This window comes from Anabrus simplex, chromosome 1 (assembly GCF_040414725.1).
Source record: "Anabrus simplex isolate iqAnaSimp1 chromosome 1, ASM4041472v1, whole genome shotgun sequence".
In the NCBI taxonomy this organism is placed as follows: Eukaryota; Metazoa; Arthropoda; class Insecta; order Orthoptera; family Tettigoniidae; genus Anabrus; species Anabrus simplex.
This window is the reverse complement of record NC_090265.1, coordinates 235,509,266-235,536,241: the sequence shown is the minus strand read 5'-3', so window position 1 is coordinate 235,536,241 and position 26,976 is coordinate 235,509,266. Positions and strand designations below refer to the sequence as shown.

Here is a 26,976-nt window from a genome sequence, read left to right as displayed (position 1 = left end):
GAAGTACTGAAATTTAACAATGATATTTATGAAAAGATATACAACTGAAAACAACAAAAGCACATTGAATAGATTTTCTGGAGATATAGTAAAGACAATGGGTTGAGATAATATAGTACCATATCTAAAGTACTTACAGTAAAACCCCTCTTTTACGTTCCTGGGATTTACGTTTTTTCACCATTTGCACCAATTCTTCTCACTCCCTTCCATTTTTCTATGATCATAATTTAATTTTACCTGCTATTTATGTATTGTGTCACTTTCTCAAAATTTACAATAATTTTATCAATTGGGGTGTCTGGCCAGTTAAATCTACTATGGTAATGGAGTAAACCATACAGCCAGTGTCTCCATGCTGAGTGTTGGGCGGCGGTAAATAGCCTGACCCACTATAAGGACCAACAGCTAAGGGCGGAGGAGTCCTTATAGAATAGAAATGGGCCCTCAGTGGAAGAAATGCCACTGAAACCCCATATCAACTGTAGCGTCTGTACTCCAGAGGAGTGGCTACAAAAGGCATCTGTTCTCCATGTCAGGAGTGGCCTACAAGTTTCGGCTGGCATTAGCTCTAAAATGCCTTTTACCGAGCTCGATAGCTGCAGTCGCTTAAGTGCGGCCAGTATCCAGTAAAGTCAAATAAATAATAAAGTTTAATTATTCCACCTATTCAATACATAATTGAATAGGTGGAATAATTAAACTTTATTATTTATTTGACTTCATTGTACATTTCAATACGGACCAAAATATGAGAATTATAACATGTAACAATATCCAGTAGTCGGGAGATAGTGGGTTCGAGACCCACTGTCGGCAGCCCTGAAGATGGTTTTCCGTGGTTTCCCATTTTCACAGCAGGCAAATGCCGGGGCTGTACCTTAATTAAGGCCACAGCCGCTTCCATCCACTTCCTCGTCATTTCCTATCCCCTCGTCGCCATAAAACATATCCGTGTCGGTGCGACGTAAAGCAAAAAAAATGCCTTTGGGAGTAGTGAACCCATCGTAATAAAAGTCTACATGATGGCAAGTGTACTGAAGACTCGCAAAATGCTAGGGCATTCCCCACAAGTGACGTGCAGTTCTTGTGATGCTGGGAGAAATGTGAGAAATGGGCGACCAACAACCAAATACATCAAGATAGTGAACCATCAATGTAGTGACACTAACAGGGAAAGTGGAAGAAATTGTAGATTTTATAGTTGACAAAGATATATCATTGCTCGGAATCAGTTAGACCAAATAGAAAGTAAAAAGTGAGAGGAAACTAACGAAAGGATACACTTTATACTATAGTGGAGGAAGAGATGCCAAAAATGGTGTAGGTCTCATAACTAGAAAAGACCTAAAAAAGGAATACCTAGAACTGGTGGAAAACATAAATGACAGGTTGATTAAGGTCAGATTGAGACTTAAAACTGGTGTTACAGACAGGAAATACAGATACAGATTTAGAGGAATACCTTGAATATTTGGAAGGCCATATACAGGACAAACAAGTTGTGATCATAGGAGACATGAATGCCCAAGTAGGTCAGGAAAGGAAAGGAGATGAAGAGATTATACGACCATTTGGATATGGGAAGAGAAATAAGGCTTTACGTCACACTGACACAGATAGGTCTTGTGGCGACAATGGGACAGGAAAGACCTAGGAATGGGAAGGAAGTGGCCGTGGCCTTAATTAAGGTACAGCCCCAGCATTTGCCTGGTGTGAAAATGAGAAACCATGGAAAACCATCTTCAGGGCTGCCGACAGTGGGGTTTGAACCCACTATCCCCCGGATGCAAGCTTACAGCTGTGCGCCCCTAACCGGACAGCCAAATTGCCTGGTGTGATGATGATGATGATGATGCTTGTTGTTTAAAGGGGCCTAACATCTAGGTCATCGGCCCCTAATGGTACGAAATGAGACAAAATTGAAATGACAAATTAAAAGCCCAAAAATATCCACTGACCAGAATTCAAAACGTGAGGACGAAGAATGAATGGATGGATGTATATGAATTTAAAACGATCAATGGAACCGACCCACAGTGCCTCACATGCACAGAAGCTGGTGTAAAACAATAGTATTACTGACCAAGGGACTGCTTCTATAGCACAATACTGAATCATTGATACTTGTAGTCGAAAGGGGTCCAAAATCCAAGTCAGCGGCCCCTTACAATGGTACTTATCGCTAGAAAAGCGGTATTTGTCATATTGCAGTACTAATCAAGAGTACCGTAGCGTAGACTTGCGGTATTCCACACATTATGGTACTACTCACAGGTAATGAAATTCGCACATGTATTACAGACTTATGCTGTTTCGAACATTGCAGCACCATTTATAGGCAACGCAAACCTATGGTGTTCATCACATAAGGGTACTAACCATAGGGACTCATACTATCCCGTGGTGTTCTCATATAGTGGGTACTAATCATAGGTAAGCTAGAACCATGGGTTCCCTCATTCCGTGTTGTCGCTCACATAGTACTACTAATCACAGGTACTGTAAAAGCCGTCGCACTCTCGTTTGCTACTAATCACAAACCTACTTGGTACCCAACATAGTAGTAGTACTACGCACAACTAAAAGCGACCCATAGTGTTCTCTGCATGGTGGTACTGATCACAAGTAGTTTCATAGTTCTAAGTTGATCATCCCTCGGTCGCCCCTTTTAGTCGCCTCTTACGACAGGCAGGGGATACGTGGGTGAATTCTTCGTTGCGTCCCCCACCCACAGGGGATACTCGCCCGGTCTGATGTAATTTTAATGATGTCAGAAGTTTGGGAAAATGTCACTCAACGGACCATTGCCAATTGTTTTAAACATGCAGGTTTCGGAGATCTTTCTTCAATACCATCCTACAGTGAGGGCAACAAGTTTTCAACAACAGCTGATGGTGCTGATGATGAAGATGAGGAGGATGACTTCTTTTTGGGATGATTAGTGCAAGAACTTGGTCCAGCTTTGTCAATTTGTGAAACAGAGGACTTTGCTGAGGTAGACAACAACCTTGCCTCAGCGAGTGAAGAAGAAATTGTAGCTTACATCCAAAGCCAATGCATGACTGACGAGAATGAAAACGAACAACAAGAACAGTTAGTTGTGCTGTCACATAATAAAGCTCTCTCCACGAAGTGCTAACTTTAGAAAAAAATCTTATTTTCAAAGAAGAGTTTAACAGAAATGACAATAAGGAGGAGTTAAAAAAACTGCATCATCAAATGGAAAAAGCTTATGCGCATCTTAAGTACAAAAAGCAAGAACGCTAACTGACCACCTTAAATAGTATGACTTACTACATTACGTTTTAAAGTTAAAGCAACTAGTTGAAAAAACTTAAACAACACTGTCTTAGCTTATACCGTACTGTATTATGTTTTCACAATTGCAATATCAGAAACAGTATTTAATCAGCTTTTATGTGTTTTGTGATTATGTCTATAGGATTTTTCTAATGTTAAGGTACAGGACATCACATGTGTACACATTTTAAAAAGATAAACATGAGAAAGTGAAAGCCTTCATAATTTACAGTATTGTGTTTACTGCAGGAGAGTACATAATTTATGTGTAGTGTACTGTATTTTCATTTTTGTACTGTAGTATAGTAATTAAATTTTGTAATATAGAAACTCATTTATCAGCAAAGATTGTGTACAAAATTATTGAACAACTAGCTGATGTACCCGTGCTTCGCTACGGGATTCTCAGAAAGACTGACTTTGTGGTTTTCCTAACCTGAAATCAACATAGGTCATTACAAAAACGTAAGTATGAATGTAGCGATTAAAAGCAATGTTATCATATAAAATGCTCGATCAAATGGAAAGCCACATGTTTTATCACTTTTAACAAACAGTGCTGCGGTTAGATTGCGGTGCCAATCTAATAGTCCAAAGTTCCAGAGCTGGGATGACCAGGCCGCAGATTGCCATGAACACTCATCTGCCATTATTCCGCTAAATATGCACACTGTTCATTCCAATCAGTGCCTCAGAGTAGGGACTGAATAGCCCAAATGCTATGATGATCCAGTGTGTTACGTACCAGTAGTATCAGAAAATTTATAAACCAGGGGAATGGCATGCTAAAGAAGAAAGTTATCTAACTCCCCAGCTACTTCCTATCAATATTCAGGCAGGCTGTTACACTCTGTACGACTGGGCGAGTTGACCGTGTGGTTAGCGGTGCGCAGCTGTGAGCTTGCATCCGAGAGACAGTGGATTCGAACCCCATTGTCTTCAGCGCTGAAGATGGTATTCCGTGGTTTCCCACTTTCACACCAGTCAAATGCTGGGCCTGTACCTTAATTAAGGCCTAAGGCACTCCTAGCCCTTTCCTATCCCATCATCGCCATAAAACCTATCTATGTCGGTGCGACGTAAATCAAATAAAAAATACTCTGTACGCAGCAGTAATTCTATATACCGGAGATGAGGGGCAACAGAAGACACAAAGCACATCACGACAAACAATGGTCAATGTAATGTTCTTGTTGATCAATGTTATGAGCTTTCTATATTGTAGGCCTTCACATTTAGTTTTCTTTCGACTCTGTGATTTGTAAAATATTTTATACCATAAACTGTAGTTTCTTATTGTCCGACTTTACATACCGATTTTCATTAAATACTGTTTACCCATTTTCTCGTTACTCGGTGCTGATATGGACTTAGTAACAAAAATCCAAATTCATGAATATCTTTGTGATCATAGCCAGTACGGTAACAATGTATAAGACATGAATAATAGGAAATTTAATACTATATAACCCTTGTTATGTAGGATTCATCGATTACACCTCTAATAAGAAATATTTGAGAATTACATTTTAGGCCTTCCCCTAAACTACCATTACACTCAGCGTGAATAAAATAATTTACAGCCTAGACTACAGCGACTTATTTCATGACTTTGCATACCAATTTTCATCAAGATAGGACTACTAATAACAACAATATTTGAGAATTATATTTTAGGCCTTCCCCTAAACTACCATTTTTCTCAGCTTGAATACAATTATTGATAGTCTAGATTGTAGCAACTTATTCCCCAACTTTGCATACCCATTTTCTTTAAAATACGACCACTAATAACATAAATAGTTCAGAATTCAATTTTAGGCCTTCCCCTAAACTACCATTTCACTCAGCGTGAGTAAAATGATTTATAGCCTAGATTGTAGAGGCTCATCCCCCGACTTCACATACCGATTTTAATTAGACCACTAATAACATAAATAGTTGAGAATTCAATTTTTGGCCTTCCCCTAAACTACCATTTCACTCAGCGTGAGTAAAATGATTTATAGCCTAGATTGTAGAAGCTCATTTCTGGACTTCACATACCGATTTTCATTAAATTCTCTTCAACCGTTTTCTCGTGATGCGTGTACATACATACATACATACATACATACATACATACATACAGACAGACAGACAGACAGACAGACAGACAGACAGACAGACAGACAGACAGACAGACAGAAAGTACGGAAAAGTAAAAAGTGCATTTTCTTGTTACTATGGACATGACCGATACAGAAATACCATTATTTTCAAATTCTGAGCAATGTACAGACAAAACTCTTATTTTATATATATAGATTTACATTGTTGCTACTTCTTTCCTCACTTATTTTGCTGGCATATTATTTATTTATTTATTTATTTATCATGCCTTTGTAGGTGGCGAAGTTAGGGCTCTTGGCCCTCTCTTACACTTAACCACTGTACACATCATTGAGAGCAGAGTTTGAGTACATATTATATAATAAACTAGCAAGATACCCGTGCTTCGCTACGGTATTATACTGAAATTTATAATTGAATGCTTAACGTTTTGTATATAACCCGCCGATATTCGCGATCTGACTCGTTTACTGAGAGATTACGGCAAAGTTCCTCCCATTTTTCAATCGTTTTTCCAGCAATCGATTTCGTATTTCCCGGGCTAGGTCCAAGTATTCCACCCGGTCAGTTGGGTCCCTAAATCTTAGCCATGCTTTTCTATAAGCATTTTTAATGTGGATCAAATTCCTGAGGAGATCCGGCGTGGTGTCCTCTTAGGTGCCTTGGCGGTACTGAACCGGCGGCCGGACTGCAATCGTAGTCATTACCCGTCCAGGACCCGTTTCCAGCACGGTCCGCACATTTTGACGACGGTCCAGAACATTATTATTATTATTATTATTATTATTATTATTATTATTATTATTATTATTATTATTATTATTATTATTATTATTATTATTATTGATGTTCTGGACCCCACAGCAAGATGCAAGACTTCTACTTGGCGGTAAATTACATCTGCTGCCATTGTCATTGATGACAGTATGACCAGCACCATTGTCACCCGTAGGCAAGTGCGCAGGACTTCTGGCGATACGAATGACATACTTCCGTGTATTATTGACCTTATTAGAGAAGTAAACAATTGCACGGTCAATCTTATACCTGTCGTTTATTTCAAATGTGTTTAAATTTTTATTTATATGCCAGAAGAATCTACTGTAATCTAAGAAGGTTCTCCAAAGGAAAAGATGGCTCTTGAAAACGAACCCAGAAAAGATTAAAAATGATTGGTTTATGATCAGAATAAGTCCATTGAAAATCAACAGTCATTCAACCAGGTCAGGAATGGAATTAATAAAGCCCCCAGCTAGCGGTGAGGATAGGAATTGTGCCGGCTGCCGAAGCCTGTCGCACTCCTCTGGAGCAATGATTACTGAATGACAAATGAAATGAAATGATATTGGAGAGTGTTGCTGGAATGAATGATGACGGGGAAAACCGGAGTACCTGGAGAAAAACATGCCCCGCCTCCGCTTTGTCCAGCACAAATCTCACATGGAGTGACCTGGATTTGAACCACGAAACCCAGCGGTGAGAGGCAAGTGCGCTTCCGCCTGAGCCATGGAGGCTCCTTATAAGTACATTAGGAACAGTAAAATCAATTGGTCTCCCCCACCGCGGTTAAGTTGATTTCCCCCCCCCCCCCAAAGAAAACAAGAAGGCGTGTTTCTTTATGATTAAAGGAGATTCCAAATACCAATGTTTACGTGTGTTACCTTCAGTTTTGAGATATAAGTATTCCCATAAAAATAATTAACTTTTTTCACTTACTTTCACACTCCCCCCACCCCCTTAAGTGAACTTTCCGGCAAAGAATATTTGTTTCTTTAATAGTAAAGGATCTTCAAAATACCGATTATCTTCAGATTTTGAGATATATGTCCTCATGAAACGAATTCAACTCCTTTTCACATCCGCCCCCAAAGATGATTCCCCGATCCCCCCTCCCCCAAAACGCGTCGTTTTATTTTTAAAGAAGATCTAAATACCACTTTTTATGTCTGTAACAACTTTAGATTTTATTAGATGTAAGTATCCTCTTACAATTAATTCAATTAATTTTTCAATTTTTCACCCCACCACCCACCCTCCCTTCATTGGATTTTCCGAGAATACCTGTTTGTTTACTTTAACAGGAGATTCCAAATACCAGTTTATACATCTGTAACATTTTATGTTTCTTAGATATACTGTAGATATAGCGTTTCTAAAAATTCACCCCAATTTGTCACTCCTGTTTAACCCCCATTAATTAGATTTTCCGAAAAACAAAATAATACATGTTTCTGTATTTTGAAAGAAGATTCCATATACTAACTGTCTGGTCTGTAATGTCTTCAGTTTCTGAGATATAAGTATCCTGATTAAAGGCATTCAACCCCTTTTCCACCCTCCCCCCCCCTCCCATTGGGATTTTCTGAAAACAAAAAAATACGTATTTCCTAATTTTTAGGGAAGACTTTAAATACCAATTTTTACGTCTGTAAACTTTGCAAGTTTGGAGATATAGATATACTCATTTTAAAAATTCACCCCCCTTTCAACCCTCCACTATTTGGATTTTCCAAAAACGAAAAGTACATGTTTCTTTATTTATAAAGGAGACCCCAAATATCGATTTTCAGGTCTGTGACATCTTCAGTTTCTGAAATATAACGATCCATATTAAAGGAATTCAACCATTTTTCACCCATTTTCACCCCTCCTATTGGGATATTCCGAAAACAAAAAAATGCGTGTTTCTTTATTTTGAAAGTAGATTCTATGTACCAATTTTTACATCTGTAAAGTTTGAAAGTTTTGAGATATAGATACATTCATTTAAAAAATTCACCCCCTTTTCATACCCCCATTAATTCGATTTTCCAAAAACAAAAAAATACGTTTTCCTTAATTTTTAAAGGAGATCCCAAACACCAATTTTCTAGTCAGTAATATCTTCAGTTTCTAAGATATAAGTATCCTCATTAAAGGCATCCACCACTTTTTCACCCCTTTTCACCCCTCCTATTGGGATTTTCCGAGCACAAAAAAATACGTGTTTCTTTATTTTGAAAGTAGATTCTATGTACCAATTTTTAGATCTGTAAACTTTCAAAGTTTTGCGATATAGATACAGTCACTTTAAAAATTCACCCCCCTTCCCACTCTCCCAGTAATTGGATTTTCCAAAAAACAAAAAAATGCGCGTTTCTTTATTTTTAAAAGAGATCAATAGTACCAATTTTCAGGTCTGTAATCTTCAGTTTCTGAGATATAAGTACCGGTATTCTGATTAAAGGCATTCAACCCCTTTTCCACCCTTTTCCCCCTCTCCTATTGGGATTTTCTGAAAACAAAAAAATACGTATTACCTAATTTTTAGAGAAGACTTTAAATACCAATTTTTACGTCTGTAAACTTTGCAAGTTTGGAGATATAGATACACTCATTTTAAAATTTCACCCCCCTTTTCACCCCCTTTGCGACGGAATTTCCAAAAATCCTCTCTTAGCGAGCACCTACATCTTAATATGAACGTATCCCCAAAATTTCATTTCTTTATGTCCATTAGTTTTGGCTCGGCAATGATGAATCAGTCAGTCAGTCAGGACAAGTTATTTTATATATATAGATGATAACCTACACAAAAATACCTTACACTTTTCTAACTCACATTCATACGATCATTCATTCTTTCCAGTCATACAAGTTAGTCAGCTGCATTCAGCAGGTAGTCTCGGCAAGCAGTCTTAAATTTAAGTAATGAAGTGGAATTTCTGACACTGACAGGCAGGGAATTCCAAAGTCTAGAACCCGCCACAACAAAGGAGTTGTTGTACATGGAGGAGCGGTGAACAGGAATAGAAAGGGAGGAACCAGAGCGGGTATTACTGCAGTGAAAGGAGGACAAATACTTAAGCTGGGATGAAATGTATAGTGGTCTGTCTTCAGAGAGCAGTCTGTATATCTGTATCAGTATGTGATACATCCGTCGTTTGTCAGGTTTTAGCCATGAAATAGTGTGATAGTATGGGGTGACATGTGTATCATAACTCAGACTGTATATAAATCTAAGGCAACAATTAAGCGCTCGCTGAAGTTTCGAAGTCTGCTCTTTTGTTGCGTCTACCAGAATGACGTCACAGTAGTCGAGGACGGGAAGCACTAGCGTTTGTATGAGTTTGACTCTCACAATACAAGGTAAAATATCGCTGTTTCTTTTAACCGAATGAAGTATCAAAAATATTTTTTTACACACATTCTTAATATATTCAGACCAATTTAAAGTTTCGTTCATTGTCACTCCTAGATTTCTCACAGTTCGGCTGAATGGGATAACTCTACCATTCAGTATAACTGAAGGAATAGTTTCGTATCTTAGTGTGGCCAACAATTTTTGAGAGCCAATAATGATTGCTTGCGTCTTGGAGGGATTAAGGAGGAGGGAATTTTTCAAGGAGTAAGCGTTAAGTCGCTGAAGGTCAGCATTGATGCCTGCTATTGCATGCGGCAAATCAGAGGTCTTACAGTGACAGTAAATTTGTAAGTCGTCCGCAAAAAGATGGTAGCTACAATTCTTTAAATTAGAGGAAATGTCGTTTATATACAAAATAAAGAGCAATGGGCCTAAAACACTACCCTGCGGCGTGCCTTCCTTCCTGGTTTGCCAGTGAGAGGTTTGATCAAGGGTTATAATTCGTTGCGCGCGATTTTTGAGGTACGATGAAAAGAAATGAATAGTTCGTTGATCGAAGTAGTAAGATTTCATCTTGTTTAATAGAGTCTGGATGTTTATAGTGTCAAATGCGCTACTGAAATCGAGGAGAGTAAGTGTTGTCACTAGTCTTTGGTCCATTGCGTGCTGTATGTCATCAGTCACTTTGAGCAGGGCAGTTGCTGTGCTGTGTCCCTTCTTGAAGCCAGATTGCAATGGGTCTAGGAGAGAATGGTTATTTAAGTATTCCAACACCTGCTCGTGAACCAGACGCTCGAGTGCTTTGGAAATCGCTGGTAAGATAGAAATTAGTCTGTAGTCGGATGGTAGGGAGGGGTCAGGTTTCTTAGGCACAGGGATAACATTAGCTAGTTTCCATAGTGAAGGACAGGTTCCGTTTTTAAGGCAGTAGTTGAAAATGTGGGTAATAATTGGTAAAACAGCACCAATAATGTTGTGTAAGAAAGTTATAGGGATATCATCCACTCCTCTGGCTTTTGATTTGATAGAATATAATACTTTTTTAACTTTATTAGCAGTAACAGGGTGGAATGTGAAATGTTGTTTGTCAGGTAAAGGGTTCATAACGGGGTTGGGTACTGAGTTTGGGGAATTTAGTACATTAGGTGGTGTTCTTTCTTCAGTAAAAAACTCATTTAACTTATCGAGTGGTATGTCTGGCACATGGGGTTGTTGTCGAGGTTTCCCTATGCCTAAGGAACGAAGCGCGTTCCAAGCACTGCCAGAATTCATGTTTGCAGTCATGTTTTTCAAATATGTAAATTTACGGTTTCTAATGAACTGTTTAACTCTATTTCTAAGGACCCGATAATTTTCGAAGTCACTTTGGTCACGAGTTCGTTTAAAGCGTCGGTAAAGTGCATCGCGGTGGGCCATCATGTTTTTTTATTTCACTATTTAGCCAGGGACAAGATGGGCGTGTAACTTTTATCTGTCGCTTAGGGGCGTGTTTATCGTACAGAGTGATTACAAGGGAGTTGAACTTGTCTACTTTCGCGTCTATATCGTCCAATAGGAGTATGTCATTCCAGGGTAGATTGTAAGCGTCATGTCTTAACTCGTCCATATCCATGTCTTTTGTGTTTCTGGAAATAACATACTTAGGTTTATATTTTGGCATTCGGAGGGAGTAGGATAGGTAGATAAAGTCATGAGGGAGATGGCTGGGACTGGAATCTGGCTGTGAGTTATGACTTTGTTTGGGTTATTTGTCACAATGTGGTCAATAAGCGTGTGTTTCGTAGTTTTCTGTGTAAGTATGATTAGTGGGCTCTAAACGGAGGATGGTCATATCACAGGAAGAAAACATGTCAATAAATTGTTTAGTTTCGTGCGTTTTAGTAGGCAGGTTAATGTTGAAGTCACCTACGGCAATAATATGCTCGTAGCTAGGCAGTAGGTCAAGTAAGCGAAATTCAAATTCAGTCATATTTGTTATTTTGGGCGGCTTGTATACAACAACTATAAGGAGTTTCTGTTGGTTAATAATGACTTCAACAAACATGAATTCTGGCCCTAGCTGTGCATTGTTAGATGATACACATATCACCCGGCTTTTTAAATCGTTTCTGCAGTACAAGGCCACCCCACCTCCTCTTCTGCCATCGGATCTATCATGACGTAAGAGGGAATACCGGTCACGTTGTACCATACCAGAGGGTATGCTCGGAGTAAGGCAGCTTTCGCTAATAGCAAAAATATGGATATTATTTTCCCTCATTATGGCTTGAATTTCGTCGAAGTGCGCTACCAAGGAGAGTGCGTTGACATGGCAACACTGTAAACAGTTGGTGGAGGGAGATAATGCCTGTTTGAGGAGCAAGCCGGTGGTGAGAGGTGACGGGGTGAGAGGGGGAATGTTGCCAAGGTCAGTGTCAGGTACAGAGCTCTGGATCAGCTGAATAACGGAATGTTAACGAAATAGTAGAACAGAAATAGCATGCAACTTACCTCGACATCCTGATAAATGTTTACACTGACTGCCACTAACACACACACAGACACACACATAATACACTTACAAAAACACTTATGAATAACAAGCAGATGCACTATCGAGCTGTGCTGTTCCATTTTAATTGTCACAGTTATCTCGCAGATTTTTTATGTTATCCAGTTCCGCGACAGTGGTGATGGATCTTTTCGTCCCATTAGGCAGGTGAATTACGATGCGTCCGTCTTGGGTCCATACACGGGATGGCCCGAAGTGATCCCTAGCCAGGTTTAATATGCACTTTCAGGTTTTGGTGAGGGACTCTGTGATGAGTACCTTTGTGCCCTTCAGGAGCCGCTTCTGCTGTACTTACTGTGTAAACATTAGAAGAAAAATTCCTTTCACTCCCACTCTACAAATACTATTTCAGTTAAGCCTGGTCTGTCTAGAAAGTCAAGAATAATGCCACGTAACGCCATGCACCTCATAATCTGCAGGTTTTCGGACTGAACAGCACTAGCTTGGTAGGCCATGGATCTTCGGGGCTGTTATGCCATGGGGTTTTTAAATTAAACTTATGCCTATGTTTTTTTGAAGTGTTAACTTTATTCTGTTAATTAACCATGTAAGTGTGGAGCCTAAAATATGAAATTTTTAGCAAGAAACAAACAACCAGTTTGTGTGACTATCTGCTATAATGACTGAGGAGTCGTAATAACCAATTTTGACTGTACTTTGTTTAATTCAGAGTAAAAATTCCATAAGTTATTACAACTCACGTATTTTCAAAAAAATATATTTAAGGATGCTGGAATGCTGTCTAGGTGGGTGAGAAAAGTAGAGTACAATCGTGCCGGTGCTAGAAATGGAACTGAGTTGTTGCAAAGCTAAGAAAGGTTCAAGCTTTGGCCACCTGAGGGTAAATTCTTTGAATAGTCTTCTAGGTAGTGAACTTCAGTTTTGGTAACTGGAAAATCTACCCATTAGACCTAAACCCAGAACTCTATATGGTGTTGATTGACAGCTGTCATCAGACAAAATGAAGGTTTGGTAAAATGTCCATCATCAATTCCAGATGGATTAAATAACAACAGGTAGGCTTTGCTACCTTGATTCATCTCCTGCAGATAAGGAAGTTTATTGAGAGACAACAAAATGAAGTGATTACAGTATCTGTTTCAATCAATAAATAAAATTGAGTTTGTACTTATTATGCAAACAAATTAATAAGAACTTGATTGCAGCCAATGACCATACATGGTGAATAACAACGAACAGAAAGAAAATACATTCAGTGACATGATATCAACTGCACGTCTTTCTACACAGTCCATACATGGTTTATGGAAGTGATTGGTACAGTAAAACTTGTAGTTAAAACCATGCACTGCGAGTCTAGTGATAAAGTGCCTTTGTAGTTAGCTTCTTTCCAGTCTTCTTTGGTTATAGCATCAGTGTTGTAGAAATTCATCCAAAATTCTTCTTCTTCTTCTTTTTGAGGACTACCTCTTTGTAAGCCAGTGTGGATGGTAGTGGAAACTGGAGACAGAGATCTTGCAGCAGCACTGCTTCTCTGCTCAGTTTGTACTCAAGTCTTAGTATTTAGAAAGGCCCAGTGCTCTCTTCATGTATGTCGCTTTTATTTTTTCGATGTCTGCGGCATGAGGAGTTCCTTTGTAATATCATTGAGGGGAGAATTGTTGGAAAAAGGAAGAGGACGATCCAGAGTGTTTTACTTCAAGAACCTGCTTCTGAGGATGAAGTGCAAGACCTACGCTGAGTTGAAAAGACTGGCTCAAGATAGACAACTGTGGCTGCAGCAACGAGGCTTAGCCTTTAGAATATGATGATGATGATGATGATGATGATGAGGTTGGTTTCTGTTAAGTGTAAAGAAATTCAAAGAAACTAAGAAAAAATTACCAGCTTTTGAAATAAGTTGTAAAGGATTAGTAATGCTCGGAATGTCACATCTGATGTGTATTTTTAAATTTTTGATTGATTTTATGGTAAAATGCCATGTTCAATTTTATAGTCTATTATTGTTTTGCCATATTATGTCATAGTAACTTGAGGAACCTCTGAAAAAAAAAAAAATACAGCTTATTTCAAATTCGAGAAACAGGTGAGTATGGTGTGTGATATACCGGTAGTTAAATTTTTTTCCTGGACCCTTCTGGTTTGAATTAAGCAAGTTCTACTATATTTACAATAACAGCTAGAGTTGGCAGTACTTTTGGTCTCCATATCAGTAGCACGTAGGGATCTCTCAGGTCTACATACACATGCCAATTTGATTCAGAAGGGAAACGCACAGCTGTTGTATCCTCTCCTGAGACACGTGGGTGCAAGTTGTTTTAACGGGCCCTCGATATACTGGAGTTCAGAACTGAGTTGGAGTTGAGTACGAGATAATTTAACGAGGACAGACAGGGAAACCTTATTGACCACATGAGTACCTCAACATGATGCAGGCGGTCCACAGACACATGTACTGTGTGTGGACAAGTATTGTCTTGTTGGCGCTGGTACATGAGGAACACATGAGGGGGATGCCTATCTAGTTGTACTTCTACTTAAAATACTAATCACCACCATCCCTGACATACTGAAGTTCAGTCAGGGTTTGCTAAATCACTATTCCCAACATGGGCAAGATATTTTTAAAATTTTAGGCTTTGAAATATAGTGTGTACTGAAGTTCAGGAATACCAAAACATGCAGTAATAAATGGTGAGGTGAATTTGCCTGCTCATTCCAGTTGTTTTCATTGCACATATGCTAGTTTAATGCAGTCCACACAAACCTGAGAAAAGAATCCACAACTGTAGAAGGATCAGAAGAAGGTCCCATTCTACATGTACCCACAGGATGGTAGGAAGTGAACGTTAGGTGGCGGATGTAACACTCCCAATATTCAGGTGAGTCAAAAGAGTGTTTTTCACATCCTGGCAGCAAGTGATCATATAACTTGGCACCCAGTTTTTGAAATGCTTTTGTCTTTATGATTTTTTTCACAAGTAATATTCCTGTAAGAAGAAATAAACCATAAACCATTATTTGCATGATATATAAGGCCTCAAAGATCAAAATAATATTCATGAAAGAAATTATATTTACATTAGGACAGTGGAAATTCTTATTAATATACCTGAAAAATTACATCAGAATCATACAGGAGAAAACACCATTGCTATTTAAGAACATCAGAGTAAAGCTACTTTTCTGACAAGTTTGGCCTCTTCCAATTTAGAAACTCCCCAAAACACCAAGAAATTTCTCGACAGAACAAACAAAATCATCACTACCTTGATATTTAAGCATATTGTGAAGTTAATAGGTCAAAGTGATCTCCTCCTTCCGTGCTGTGATTATAGTCTCTTGGTTTCTGTATCATAACTGTAAACACATGCCTCACCTCCTGATGTTTTAAAAATAGTTTCCAATGTTATTTGTACGGTAAAAGAATTCTAGACTGACCTCTATGTGTTTTTTTCTGGTCTTTAGTTGTGGCAGGAATTTTTGCAAAAGTGAAATTCACTTTAAGTTTTAATTCAAAATCATGCGGCACAATTATACAATGATGTTCATGTCCTTAGCAATTACTTGACAGTCCAATGTATAAACTTTCTTATCTATTAATGTGAAATGTTCAAGCCTGGCATCTTCAATAGTCAAGGTGTTGCTTGCTTTCAAATTGTTCAACCCACTTGTTACACAGCATTTTGCTTATATAGTCTTCCCTGCATACTTGCTTAAGCATTTCAGGTCTTGGTATAGTTTCTACAGAGTTTGAAACAAAATTTCACAAATATACATTGTTCTTTCTAATCCCTAAGGCAACAAATTTCATTAGGGAGCACGGAAGAATGTCCATCTCAATTACCTGGACAAATCTGCAGTTGCGAAGCATATCCTATCTTTAGTTCATGATGCTGTCTTCAAAGATGTTCACGTTCCAACCCAGATACCAATTATTAACAGAGCAATATCTAGTTGCCAGCCATTACAAATCTGGATGGTAGTTCTCTTCCTTGTACCTGCAGTAGTTATATTGTTTCTTTTTTCAAAATTCATACTTGGTGGTTTCAGAACCGTAAGTTTTATGTTTTTCTCAGAATGTAAGACTTACTGTGCACTCCAATGGTAAAAACAAAAAAAGAACATAAGTTAAATACATGACTGAAGTGTTTATTACTACAGTTACACTATCAAAATTTTCATTATATTTATGTGAAGTTATGCCCTCCAAATGCTTTTCTTTTGTCAGTATTTTCTCACATAAGTCAATACACAAAATATCAAAGTGTGTCTCCTTTTTATCTGACCACACAGAACTCATGAGTAGGGATCGTTGGTGAGTCATGCACTCCTGCTCGCTATCCTGCTGTTCCATGCTGAAGCATATTTTCCACTCCATCACACTGCGCAGCTAAATGCTCATGAATGAGCCTTCTCATCTATGAGTTGTCATAGTCATAAATTACATTCCTTGCACTCGTAGAACATATTACATATTAGTAGAAAATGCCAGAGAATGCCTTTATAAACATAATAAAATGATATCTTTTTAATATGCCATTTTAGGGCATAAAATCCAAAATATGACACATCTATTTTTAAAAAAAGGATAAAATATGCATTCTATGCATGATAGAAGTGGCCATATTCTGTTCAAATATAAATAATTTACCAGCATATCCATACAATGGTGAGAAAAATATATCCAAATGCATGAACTTCCGATCCCTATTCATGAGAGAGAATTCTCTCCACAGCTGCACTTGTTCTTGAGACTGTCATAAATTCAACAACTGGCAGTAAACTTTTGTAGCGAAACATAATTTTCATCAAAGATTCCTTCATCTTTCAATTGACGAGTGTCTGTTTAAAAGGCACTATTTCCACGCTAATAAAATAGTGGGAAAACGCAAGGAAACATATAATAAAAGGCACATGGAACGTATCTATGATTGGGTATGGCACTACTTTTAAGGAATTAGATCTTTCTGGTCTGGATTGCTCATGGCATTCAACAGTATTCAACTACTGCAATGCATGTGAACGAAATACTAAAAAAATTTAAAGTGGAAATAGCATCTTTTGAACAGACACTCATCAATTCTGAAACTATCAACATTTTAAAAGTTTGAAAGTTCTTGGCTTTCTTACTTGTAATTTTCTGTCTGAGCAATTTCAGTTCTTCTACCACTTCAGATGCTAAAATATTTTTGTTTTCCAATAAATAATGTTATTGGCTTTACATCCCATTAACTACTTTTACAGTTTTTGGAGACGCCAAGGTGCCAGAATTTTGTCTCACAGGAATTCTTTTACATGCCAGTGCATCAACTGACATGGGGCTGACGTATTTGAGAGCCTTCAAATACCACCGGATGGAGCCAGGATCGAACCTGCGAAGTTGGAGTTAGAATAATGTTATTTACTTTACGTTCCACTAACTACTTTTATGGCTTTCGGAGACGCCGAGGTGCCGGAATTTAGTCCCGCAGGAGTTCTTTTACGTGCCAGTAAATCTACCGACACGAGGATGATGTATTTAAGCACCTTCAAATACCAACGGACTGAGCCAGGATCAAACCTGTCAAGTTGGGATCAGAAGGCCAGCGCCTCAATCGTCTGAGCTACTTAGCCTGGCTTTTCTTTTTCTATTTCCACTATTATTGCTGAGAGTAATTTCAGTTGGCTTTGAAAGAAATGGAGCCAAAGGAGTGATTGTTGATCTTTAAAAAATGTCAACAGTGTATGACATTTGTCACGTGACAAAAAGCAACTTCTAAGTCAATAACTCTACTCACAGTCAGTAGTAATGATAACTATATTATTTCAACACTACCTAGAACACAAGTTCTACTAATTCAGAGAAATTTTTCATTTATAACTGTTTCGATAATCAGCACTTGTACTGACAACATTTTGAACCACATGAGCAGCACACCCAATACCAAGAATGTTCATTTTAACTCTTTTCCTCCGCCTCGAAAATACACTGTTGGTACCACCTCGTTTGTATCCAATGAAATTGGTTCTGCAGTTATCTGCACAAAATGCAGTAATTTTCTTGGGCAACTGGTGATTATGCTAAATACCTGTGATATGATTTGCAAGCAATTCCGTTGTTTCTCCTTATGTTCTAGAACTCAATAACTTTGACCTGAATACCTTCAGTCAGGATGCAGTACTTAATAAGGATGGGCACCAAATTCAGATTTTTATGGTTTAATGTATCCACCATAACTGGCTCCTTTCAGTTGAGCTCACATTGCATAAGATGCCAAGAAATTCATTAAAACTGATATGCACTTTGCTTGTCCACATAAATTTCTTTTATACAAATTTTTCACTACTGCAAAAGTGCAGTCCATTGATCTCAAAGAGAAGTTATGTTTTGCTGCATGTAACGCAAACAACCCTTCTTGTGATGCAAGACAATTAATTTCATATATTAAATTCCACATTACATTTTTCGTGAAAAATGAGTCAACATCTTGACTTGAACTGGAAACAGCAGCTGCATGTTCAAATGCTGTTTTTATATCAGAACGGCCTCCATGTTAAATAAAAAATTAAAAAAAAAAAAAAAAAAGCAACTCACTGTACATAACAACTCGTTCATTGTTGCATATTCTCACAAGAAGGGATATACTTTTCAATCTCTGAGTTTTAAAAATATTATTTTGTGTCAGAGCATTGATTACAAATATACTATAAACATACGCATTACAACTGTACAAAACACATGGCACGTTAAAGATATATCGTGCAGTCACACTGAGTCCATCCAGTAATCAGCGACAGCAATTCCCTCTTTGGTCGCTTTAACGAGGTCTTGAAGTGTACACTGGATAGGGCATATTTGACAGTTATATATGTGTATACATGTGTGTACACTGGCGGAAAAAACATCCAAACACCATGAAATAAGGAATGTAGAATATGGAAATTTTGGAAATATATTTGTCACGGTAACATATTTAATTGGTTAACGGTACAAGACTACAGGTTAATATCTGCGCGGAAGCCATCGCAAATGCGTCATGCTGGACCATTAATAACCAGTGTAATCGCCTGACTGTTGAATGCAGGCATGCAAACATGCATTCATTGTGTCATACAGGTGCCAGATGTCAGCTTGTGGGATGGAGTTCCATGCCTGTTGCACTTGGTTGGTCAATGCAGGGACGGCTAATGCCGGTTGTGAATGACGCTGGAGTTGTCGTCCAATTATGTCCCATATGTGCTCGATTGGCGACAGATCGGGAGATCGGGCAGGCCAAGGCAACATATCGATACTCTAGAGTATGTTGGGTTATAGGAAATTTCTCCCCAGACCAGACCTACCAGTGTGTCGATGCCGCAGACAGGTTGAATGCAGGCACTCACCTGGCCTCCTTCTAACCAACACACGGTCATCACTGGCATCAAGGCAGAACCGGCTTTCATCAGAAAACACAACGGACCTCCACTCCATCCTCCAATGAGCTCTTGCTTAACACCACTGAACTTGCAGACGGCGGTGGTTTGGGGTAAGTGGAGTGCATGCCACAGGGCATCTGGCTTGGAGCTGTCCTTCAAGGAAGTGATTTCACACTGTTTGTTGTGACACTGTGATGCCAACTGCTGCTCGAATTGCTGCCACAGACGCAGTCCGCTGTGCCACAGCCATACACCGAATATGGCGGTCCTCCGTCTCGGCGGTGTCACGGGGATGTCCAGAGCATGGTTTCGTGCGAGCGTACCTTCTCGTGAGCACTGCTGCCAAAATGCATGCGCAGTGCACAGTGGAGACATTCCTGCCACGTCATTGTGCAATGGAGCAGAAAGAAAATCCACCTTCATGTAGCTCTATTATACAGCCTCGTTCAACCGCAGTGAGCTATTGATACTGGCCTCTTCGTCGTCGTAAAGGCATTCTTGACCCACTCATAGTAATTCTGTCCGATCTCACAGGTGATTAACGCTCTTGCACAGTACAGCCTATATTTAAAGCAAACCCGATCTGCAGCATCATGGGGCCACTACTAGCGCCACGCTAATGCGATTTATGGGAAATTTGAATCAACGTCATCTTTCAGATGTATAAACACGCCTACCAACGTTCAACGTTCATTAATCTAGCGCAACCCCTTCTTGGTGTTTGGATTTCCTTTTCTGCCAGTGTATTTCCCCACAATCACGAAGTTCTGTCTGTTTTTCCAAATACCCCCACCTTTTGAGGTTGTCCCTAGATCTACCAACACCACACCTCAAACAATTAAGTGACCATCCACTCTAAAAGGTGCTGTGTCCTAATTCGCCTCATGTTTCGGCGCACTGCTGCTGGCGATTTGTTTAAAGAGGCAATGATGTTAGGGTAGCTCTTTCTTGATTTTAATCTTTTAGGATGCAGTCGAAGACCAAATAGCAGATGTCTCCTGTTGTTCTCTACCTTCATCCTCTCATATCTCCGAATATCAAAGGGGAGCGATCTCAGACATGCACTAAAGTTTTTCAGTAGGGGTTGCTTTCAGACATCGTGTAACTACTCTTCACGTTCCATTCAAAGCTACACCCACCCACTTTGAATGAGCCGAATTGAACCAAACAGGGCTTGCGTATTCTGCCGCAGAGAAACTAAGAGCCAAAGCAGATGTCCTCAGTACTATCGGATGTGCGCCCCACATGGTCGAGCAAAGTTTACGAAGGATATTGTTCTGGGATGAGACCTTTTGTCCAGTATTCATGCAGTGTGTCCTGTTTGTCAGGGCCCAGTCCAGGCTGACTCGAAGGTACTTCGGTAAAAAGCTATGCTCCGATCGCCTCACCTCCCACCCCACAATCTATTGCCTGTTAGCTGTCCAATTCCTAAGATGAAATGCACACACCTGGGTCTCAGCAGGGTTTTGAACTAATTGGTTTTTCTTATAATAAGTTGATAATTTTTCAAGTGAGGAAGCCATTATCCCTTCAATAGTCTGGAAATCATCATCTTGTACAGCCAAAGTCAGATCATCGACATACAGTAAATGAAACTCCTAGTGAGAGAGGGTTGTGGTTGGTCATTCGTATATATGTTAAAGAGGATGGGCGACAAAACACTACCCTGTGGAAGGCCATTCTTTTGGTCTCTCCACCTGCTATTCCTTCTTTGGAACTCAACAGGAAACCTGCGGTTCTGTGTAAGAGAGTCTCAATGATCTTTGTGAAATCACAGACCTTTGTTATGTGATAAAGCTTGCACAACAATGTTCTGTGGTGCACCGTATTATATGCCGCAGTAAGGTCCATGAAAGTCACGCCAGTTACCATGCGTTTCTCGAATCCATCCTCAATGTACTGAGTGAGATTTAGGAGCTCTGATGCACAGTTCTTACCTGGTCTGAAACCAGCTTTTTCAGGAATAAGATGTTGATCAACCTTCAAAATCATGCGCTCAAGCAGGATTCTCTCAAATATCTTATAGAGGTGACACAACAGTTATATTGACCTATAGCTCCTGGCATCTGATGCATCTTTATGTGGTTTCAAGATAGCAATTACTTGGGTCTTTCTCCAAACCTGGTATTTGTTTACTCCTAAGGCAGTTATTGAAGAAAGAAACAACTCACTCCTTTACCCTGGTACCGAAGTGTTTAATCTGCTCCACTCTGATACCATCCAAACCCAATTGCCTTGCCTGTCTTGGATTTCTTGATGGCTCCTTCTAGTTCATTCATGGTGATATCTTCTGTGAAGTCACCAGTCTACATGTCGGGTTGTCTTTCCAACTTTGCTCTGCTTATGCGCCCTCCGATTTTTCCGTTGAACAAAAGTTGACAAGCAATAGCATCCAGGGACAAGTTGACGTGCTTTAGTGAAGTCATCATTAAGCCTTTTCAAGAGTCTCCAAGCTTTCTGGCAACTCTTAGACATATCCAGTTCTCGAGGGTGGAAATCCAATGCTCTCTTTTGTTCGCGGCTGATGATATTGACAAAGCTAAACCTTTATAAACGGTTTCTGCTCCAAATGGGTCTTGATCAAATAATTCTATATATTCAGATAACAGAACTGACATGTCTCTATTGAGTCCAGCAACATAGTTTCTACGACATCCATGAGGAGTTGTTAGTCTAGAGCTCTTCTTCTCAGCTTCCACATACAGATCGTAATAATCTGTAGAGTTACCAATATCAGATACAGCATCTTCCAAACATGTAGTGAACAAGTTCCAGTCAGCTTTCTTGAAATTAAATCATCTACAGAAAGACATATGATTGGTCTGTGCTGGGAATGTGATAAAAATTAGGTATGGATTGTACTTCTGCTTTCATTGTCCGCTATTAAAAGAAGAAGGCAGTTTGACATCATGGATCAAAAGTAGCTGATTAGCCCCTCCCTACTCCAGCACAAGTAGCTGATTAGCCCCTGCCTACTCCAGCACTGTCTCTCCATTTTCATTGTCATATTCATATCCCCATACAGAGCTATGGCTGTTGAAATCTCCAATCACAATATGAACAATCTGATTATCATAATTTCATGGCCTCTGGAAGTGGAATACACTGCCGGGTGGTTTATACACAGATGAAACAGTACAATGATTCAGCTCAACTGTAAGAATCTCTACATCAAATCATCATCATCATCCCTTCCGCATGCGAAATGGCAGAGGACAGGACAGCCAAAAAATCCTCCTTAAGATTGGTCACGCCTCCCAGCCACACATGGATATGCAGTCCATCAGAACAACATTCATTGTGTTCATTTTTATGTGCACAAGTGTAAACGAAAATTAACTTTAAATGCAGGAGTGCGTAAATACACCATGCAAACATACATTCCTACAGGGTGGTACAGTAAGGTTCAATTTCCTTTACAAGTTGGCATATGAAAATTGTTCTGATGGACTGGCTATCGATATGTGGCTGGGAGATGTCACCAGTCTTAAGGGAAATAATAGATAGGAAGAGCATTGTGGGATACGATGTTTTACCGGTGCAGAGACCATATGTTTTCTTTTGCAGATAGTTTATAAATTTCAAAATTAGTTTCAGCAGACTGAAGAGTATAACAGTTATTAAAGAAACCAACTCAGTCAACTTTCAAAAAAATTATGATTTATAACTGGGGGCCGAATTTTTATGTAGTATCAAAGTGCGAAATATGTACATAAAAGTGTAGTAAATATCAATGAAATATGCAAGTGAATACTGGTATGTAATATTCATAAAATATGTAAGAGTATTAATGCATTAAAAAAAAATAATTGTGTATTCCTTTTATTATGATTTATGGTTATGATACAAAACAATATGTTTTTTTAAATACCTCCATATTTTATGACAAAGTTATTGTTGTTGCTTTAGATAATTTACAAAGTCTACTGTTTTTCTAATTTTGACGGTAGGTAGGCCTGTAGTTACTTATTAAATAAAATTAAGGGCATAATCAAAATATTTCAAATATATAAATACAATGTTATGCACTGTAAATCACGAAGAGTATGTCCAACCCTTGTCCAGTCTCTCCACGGGGTCAAGTATGAAATGAGATTAAACTTTGTAGGGGTTTTTAATGACCGAATGCCTTTGCTGATGCCAACCTCATCAAAGGGGTTAATGAGGTGAAATGGACAACGTGATATATGTCAGTAGAAAGGGTGGGAGTGAAACTCAGTGCCGGCACATAGCCTACTCCTATCGAATAGCTCGAAGGGGTCTACTCAAGGCTTAATGTCCCGTCCGATGGACGAATCACCAGCAACAGTGTCGTATGCCCCCAATCCATTTGAACACTGCGGAGAGGTTTGGAATTAAATCCTGATTTTCGGCATACAAACTAATGATTACAAATTGTATACCACCACCTCTCCTGCCGGCCAACATTCGATGGTGAAACTTTTTTCGATCAACGGGACTCGAACCGGCTAACCATGATGTCAGATCATACAGACTTTACAGGCATTAAAGATCTTTGCCACCAGACGGGCTGCACTGTAAATCGTGGAGTATTTTACACAGTTTATTCCTCTTGCCCTAATGCCCTGAAAATGAGAAAAAAAATAAACGTTATGAAATAAATTTAATATTGCTTATATGTACAGAAATGTTACATTCTTTGCATAATATGTAATATTACTAAGAATATGCATAAATACCGTATGTTAAATGAAACCCAAGTATAATCATATCAGAACCGCAATTCGTCAACATTTTCAGTTGTCTACAAGTAAGGAAATGGAATATGTAATTACATAAGAATCCGGGCCCTATTTATAACACTTGAAAAATAATTCCTCTCACTTATTCTACCTAGTGGTGGTGGTGACCATTTTTTTTTGGCAAGGGTTTCAATGTTGCCCTAACATCTGCAGGATTTTGGCAATGGTGAAATAAGAAAGAGCTAGGACTTTGAAGGAAAAAGCCATGGCTGTAATTAAGGTAGAGCCCTGGAATTTGCCTGAAGTGAAAATGTGAAACATGGAAAACCATCTTCACAACCATTAATGATGGGGTTCGAACCCATCATCTCTGACATGTAATCCTATAACAACTAAAGAAATCTTGCTTAGTTTATCCTGAAAGAATAAGCAAAATAAAATAAAGTATTACAAGTCATCTAAAGAAAATCAATACGCCCAAATAGGTGGAAGAAACAAATAAAAGTATATATTTCACAAGTCTCTCCAAAGGATTAAGTATCTGTCTGAGTGACCTCTAGATACTAACATTCACTGCTGATATTCATTACCTTCGTACAAAGTTTCCACATCATTTGGATCAGTCAGATATTTAGGGTTGATGACGGGAGGATCATACGGGTTCTTGCTTCTCAGGTACACTTCTCCATGACTCTTAGGGTGAAGTAACACGGGAAGTAAGCTTGCCACTTGTTGCCCTCTCAGAGGTGAGAAGTATCTCTTCCATATCTACAGCATAATAAAATGTAAGCTGAAGTAACCAAGAATTAGATATGCAAAAACAAGCCAACAAAGTAAAAATCCCTTATATTAATTGTGAAACTTATCGAATTCCTTCATTTTGACATTTCCTTTCTTTTATAATTTTATAGTATCCCAGTTTTCATCAATTTTATTTTGTCTCTTCTCCAGTGGTATCAAGGCATAGTATTACACTACCCCAACACCATGAGGCAGTTGTGATCAACTGATTTCCCTAGAAAGTTTGCTATGTAGTACTGAAGGAATGATTCATATATTGCTATATACTGGTATATAGAATAAATCATCAATAAGAATGGTCACTTCTGCCTGCCTTGTACAACCTGCTCTACTTGCATGGACATCAGACCAAATAACATTTTACTTTCAGAGTTATACATACATACTTCACTATTCTCTTTTTTATGGGAGCCGAATGGAGGAGGTTAAGTTATCTAGGATAATAATGGACTCAGTTATGCAAGGTAAGAGAAGTACAGAGAGACCAAAGCAGCTATGATGGTTAGACTTAGTTTTTAATGATTTGAGGATAAGAAGTATAGAACTAAGTGAGGCCACACAGCTTGTTAAAAATAGAGGATCATGGAGGCATATTGTTAATTCACAGAGGCTTGCAAATAAAATGGTGAAAGGCATAAAGATCTATAATGAATATGTGTGTATGTACAGTATGTTTATTTCATACTTTGTAAACCACAATTTTATTTCTTGAATCCTTCCAGGAGGAAACCCATCATCAAACTTCAGAATACAGTTGTAAATACTGTTTTCCAAGACACTCTTTTAGATCTGCTAAATAAAAATCCAGTGACTTAGAGTAGACCATATTACAAAACACAATTACAAAGACAGCAGAGAAGGTAACTGGTTTTGATGTAAGGAAAAGAAAGCTCTGGTTTGACAATAATAATGAAGATTCAGAGCCTCAGCAGTGTCAAGAGGGAAGCATACCTATCCCTTGCTCAATACCCATCTTCCATAGAAAATAAAGCATGCTTCCAAGAGCTCAAACAAATATGGCAAACTTGAAATACAGGAAGTCAAAAACAACTGGTGGCAACGAAAAGCCAAGGAACTCCAAAGTGTCAGATGTCAGAGATGTATGGAACTGTTATGCTTGGATAAAGGAACTGTATGGTCCTGTTCTTCATCAGGACAATACTACCATCCTTACAGAGAGTCAGGACATCTTGAACCACTGGAAAGAACACTTCAGCTTATTCTTAAACTACAGTTCTACTGCTGCTGAAGCCTTCCTCAAACATGTGCCACAATATCCTCCACAATCTTGGACAGTAGTCCCCAGGAATTTAGTAAGAATCTTGATAGCATGAAACCAAGAAAGGCACCTGGATCAGACAACATTCGCCTTGAGCTCATTCAAAGTGGAGGCTTACTTTTGAGAACCGCACACTTCTCCCTGATACTTCTAACATAGGAAACCCAAATGGTCTCTGCTCGCATGAATGGCAATTACGCTGGACAGGCCACGTGGTCTACATGTGTAACAATTGCCTTTGCAAACAAATATTACCGGTATATTCTGAACTATCACTAGGTAAATGTGGTATCACAGCTCCAAGAAAACTTTAAAGATGTTATTAAAGCAACTATCATGAGGTGGAACATCAATATTAATAACTGGAAGACATCAGCTCTAGACTGTATACCTTGGAGAGCATTGGTACATAATGGTATGCTCTATTTTGAAGAAAGCTGACGACAGACTGAGAATGACAGGAGACAATGAAGGAAAGAAAGTTCTCAGAAGAAACGGATGGTTTCCCATTCAACATCCCAATTATATGTGTGCTCTTTGTGGCAAATTGTGTGCTTCCCACATTGGGTTATGCAGCCATCTCAAGACCCACAGATGAAGTTGGAAGATCAATCAACTGGTGTTTGAGTTTTAGCTATTATTATTTAATCAAACCAGACTCTGATAATCGGGCGAGTTGGCCATGCAGTTAGGGACATGCAGCTGTGAACTTGCATCTGGGAGTTAGTGGGTTCGAATCCCACTG

General features: G+C 38.9%; 1 protein-coding gene across 6 annotated transcripts in view; it reads right to left on the bottom strand.

The window, feature by feature from the left end:
- Positions 1 to 26,976, bottom strand: part of LOC136886096 (glucose dehydrogenase [FAD, quinone]) — a 123,769-nt gene that overhangs the window by 1,446 nt on the left and 95,347 nt on the right. For all 6 annotated transcript variants that reach the window (XM_067158834.2, XM_067158850.2, XM_067158840.2 and 3 more), the window contains 2 exons: positions 24,742 to 24,919; positions 14,818 to 15,040 (listed from right to left, as the gene is read on the bottom strand). In XM_067158834.2, the coding sequence (XP_067014935.2) occupies positions 14,818 to 15,040; positions 24,742 to 24,919 (401 nt within the window). The remainder of the gene's footprint in view (positions 1 to 14,817; positions 15,041 to 24,741; positions 24,920 to 26,976) is intronic.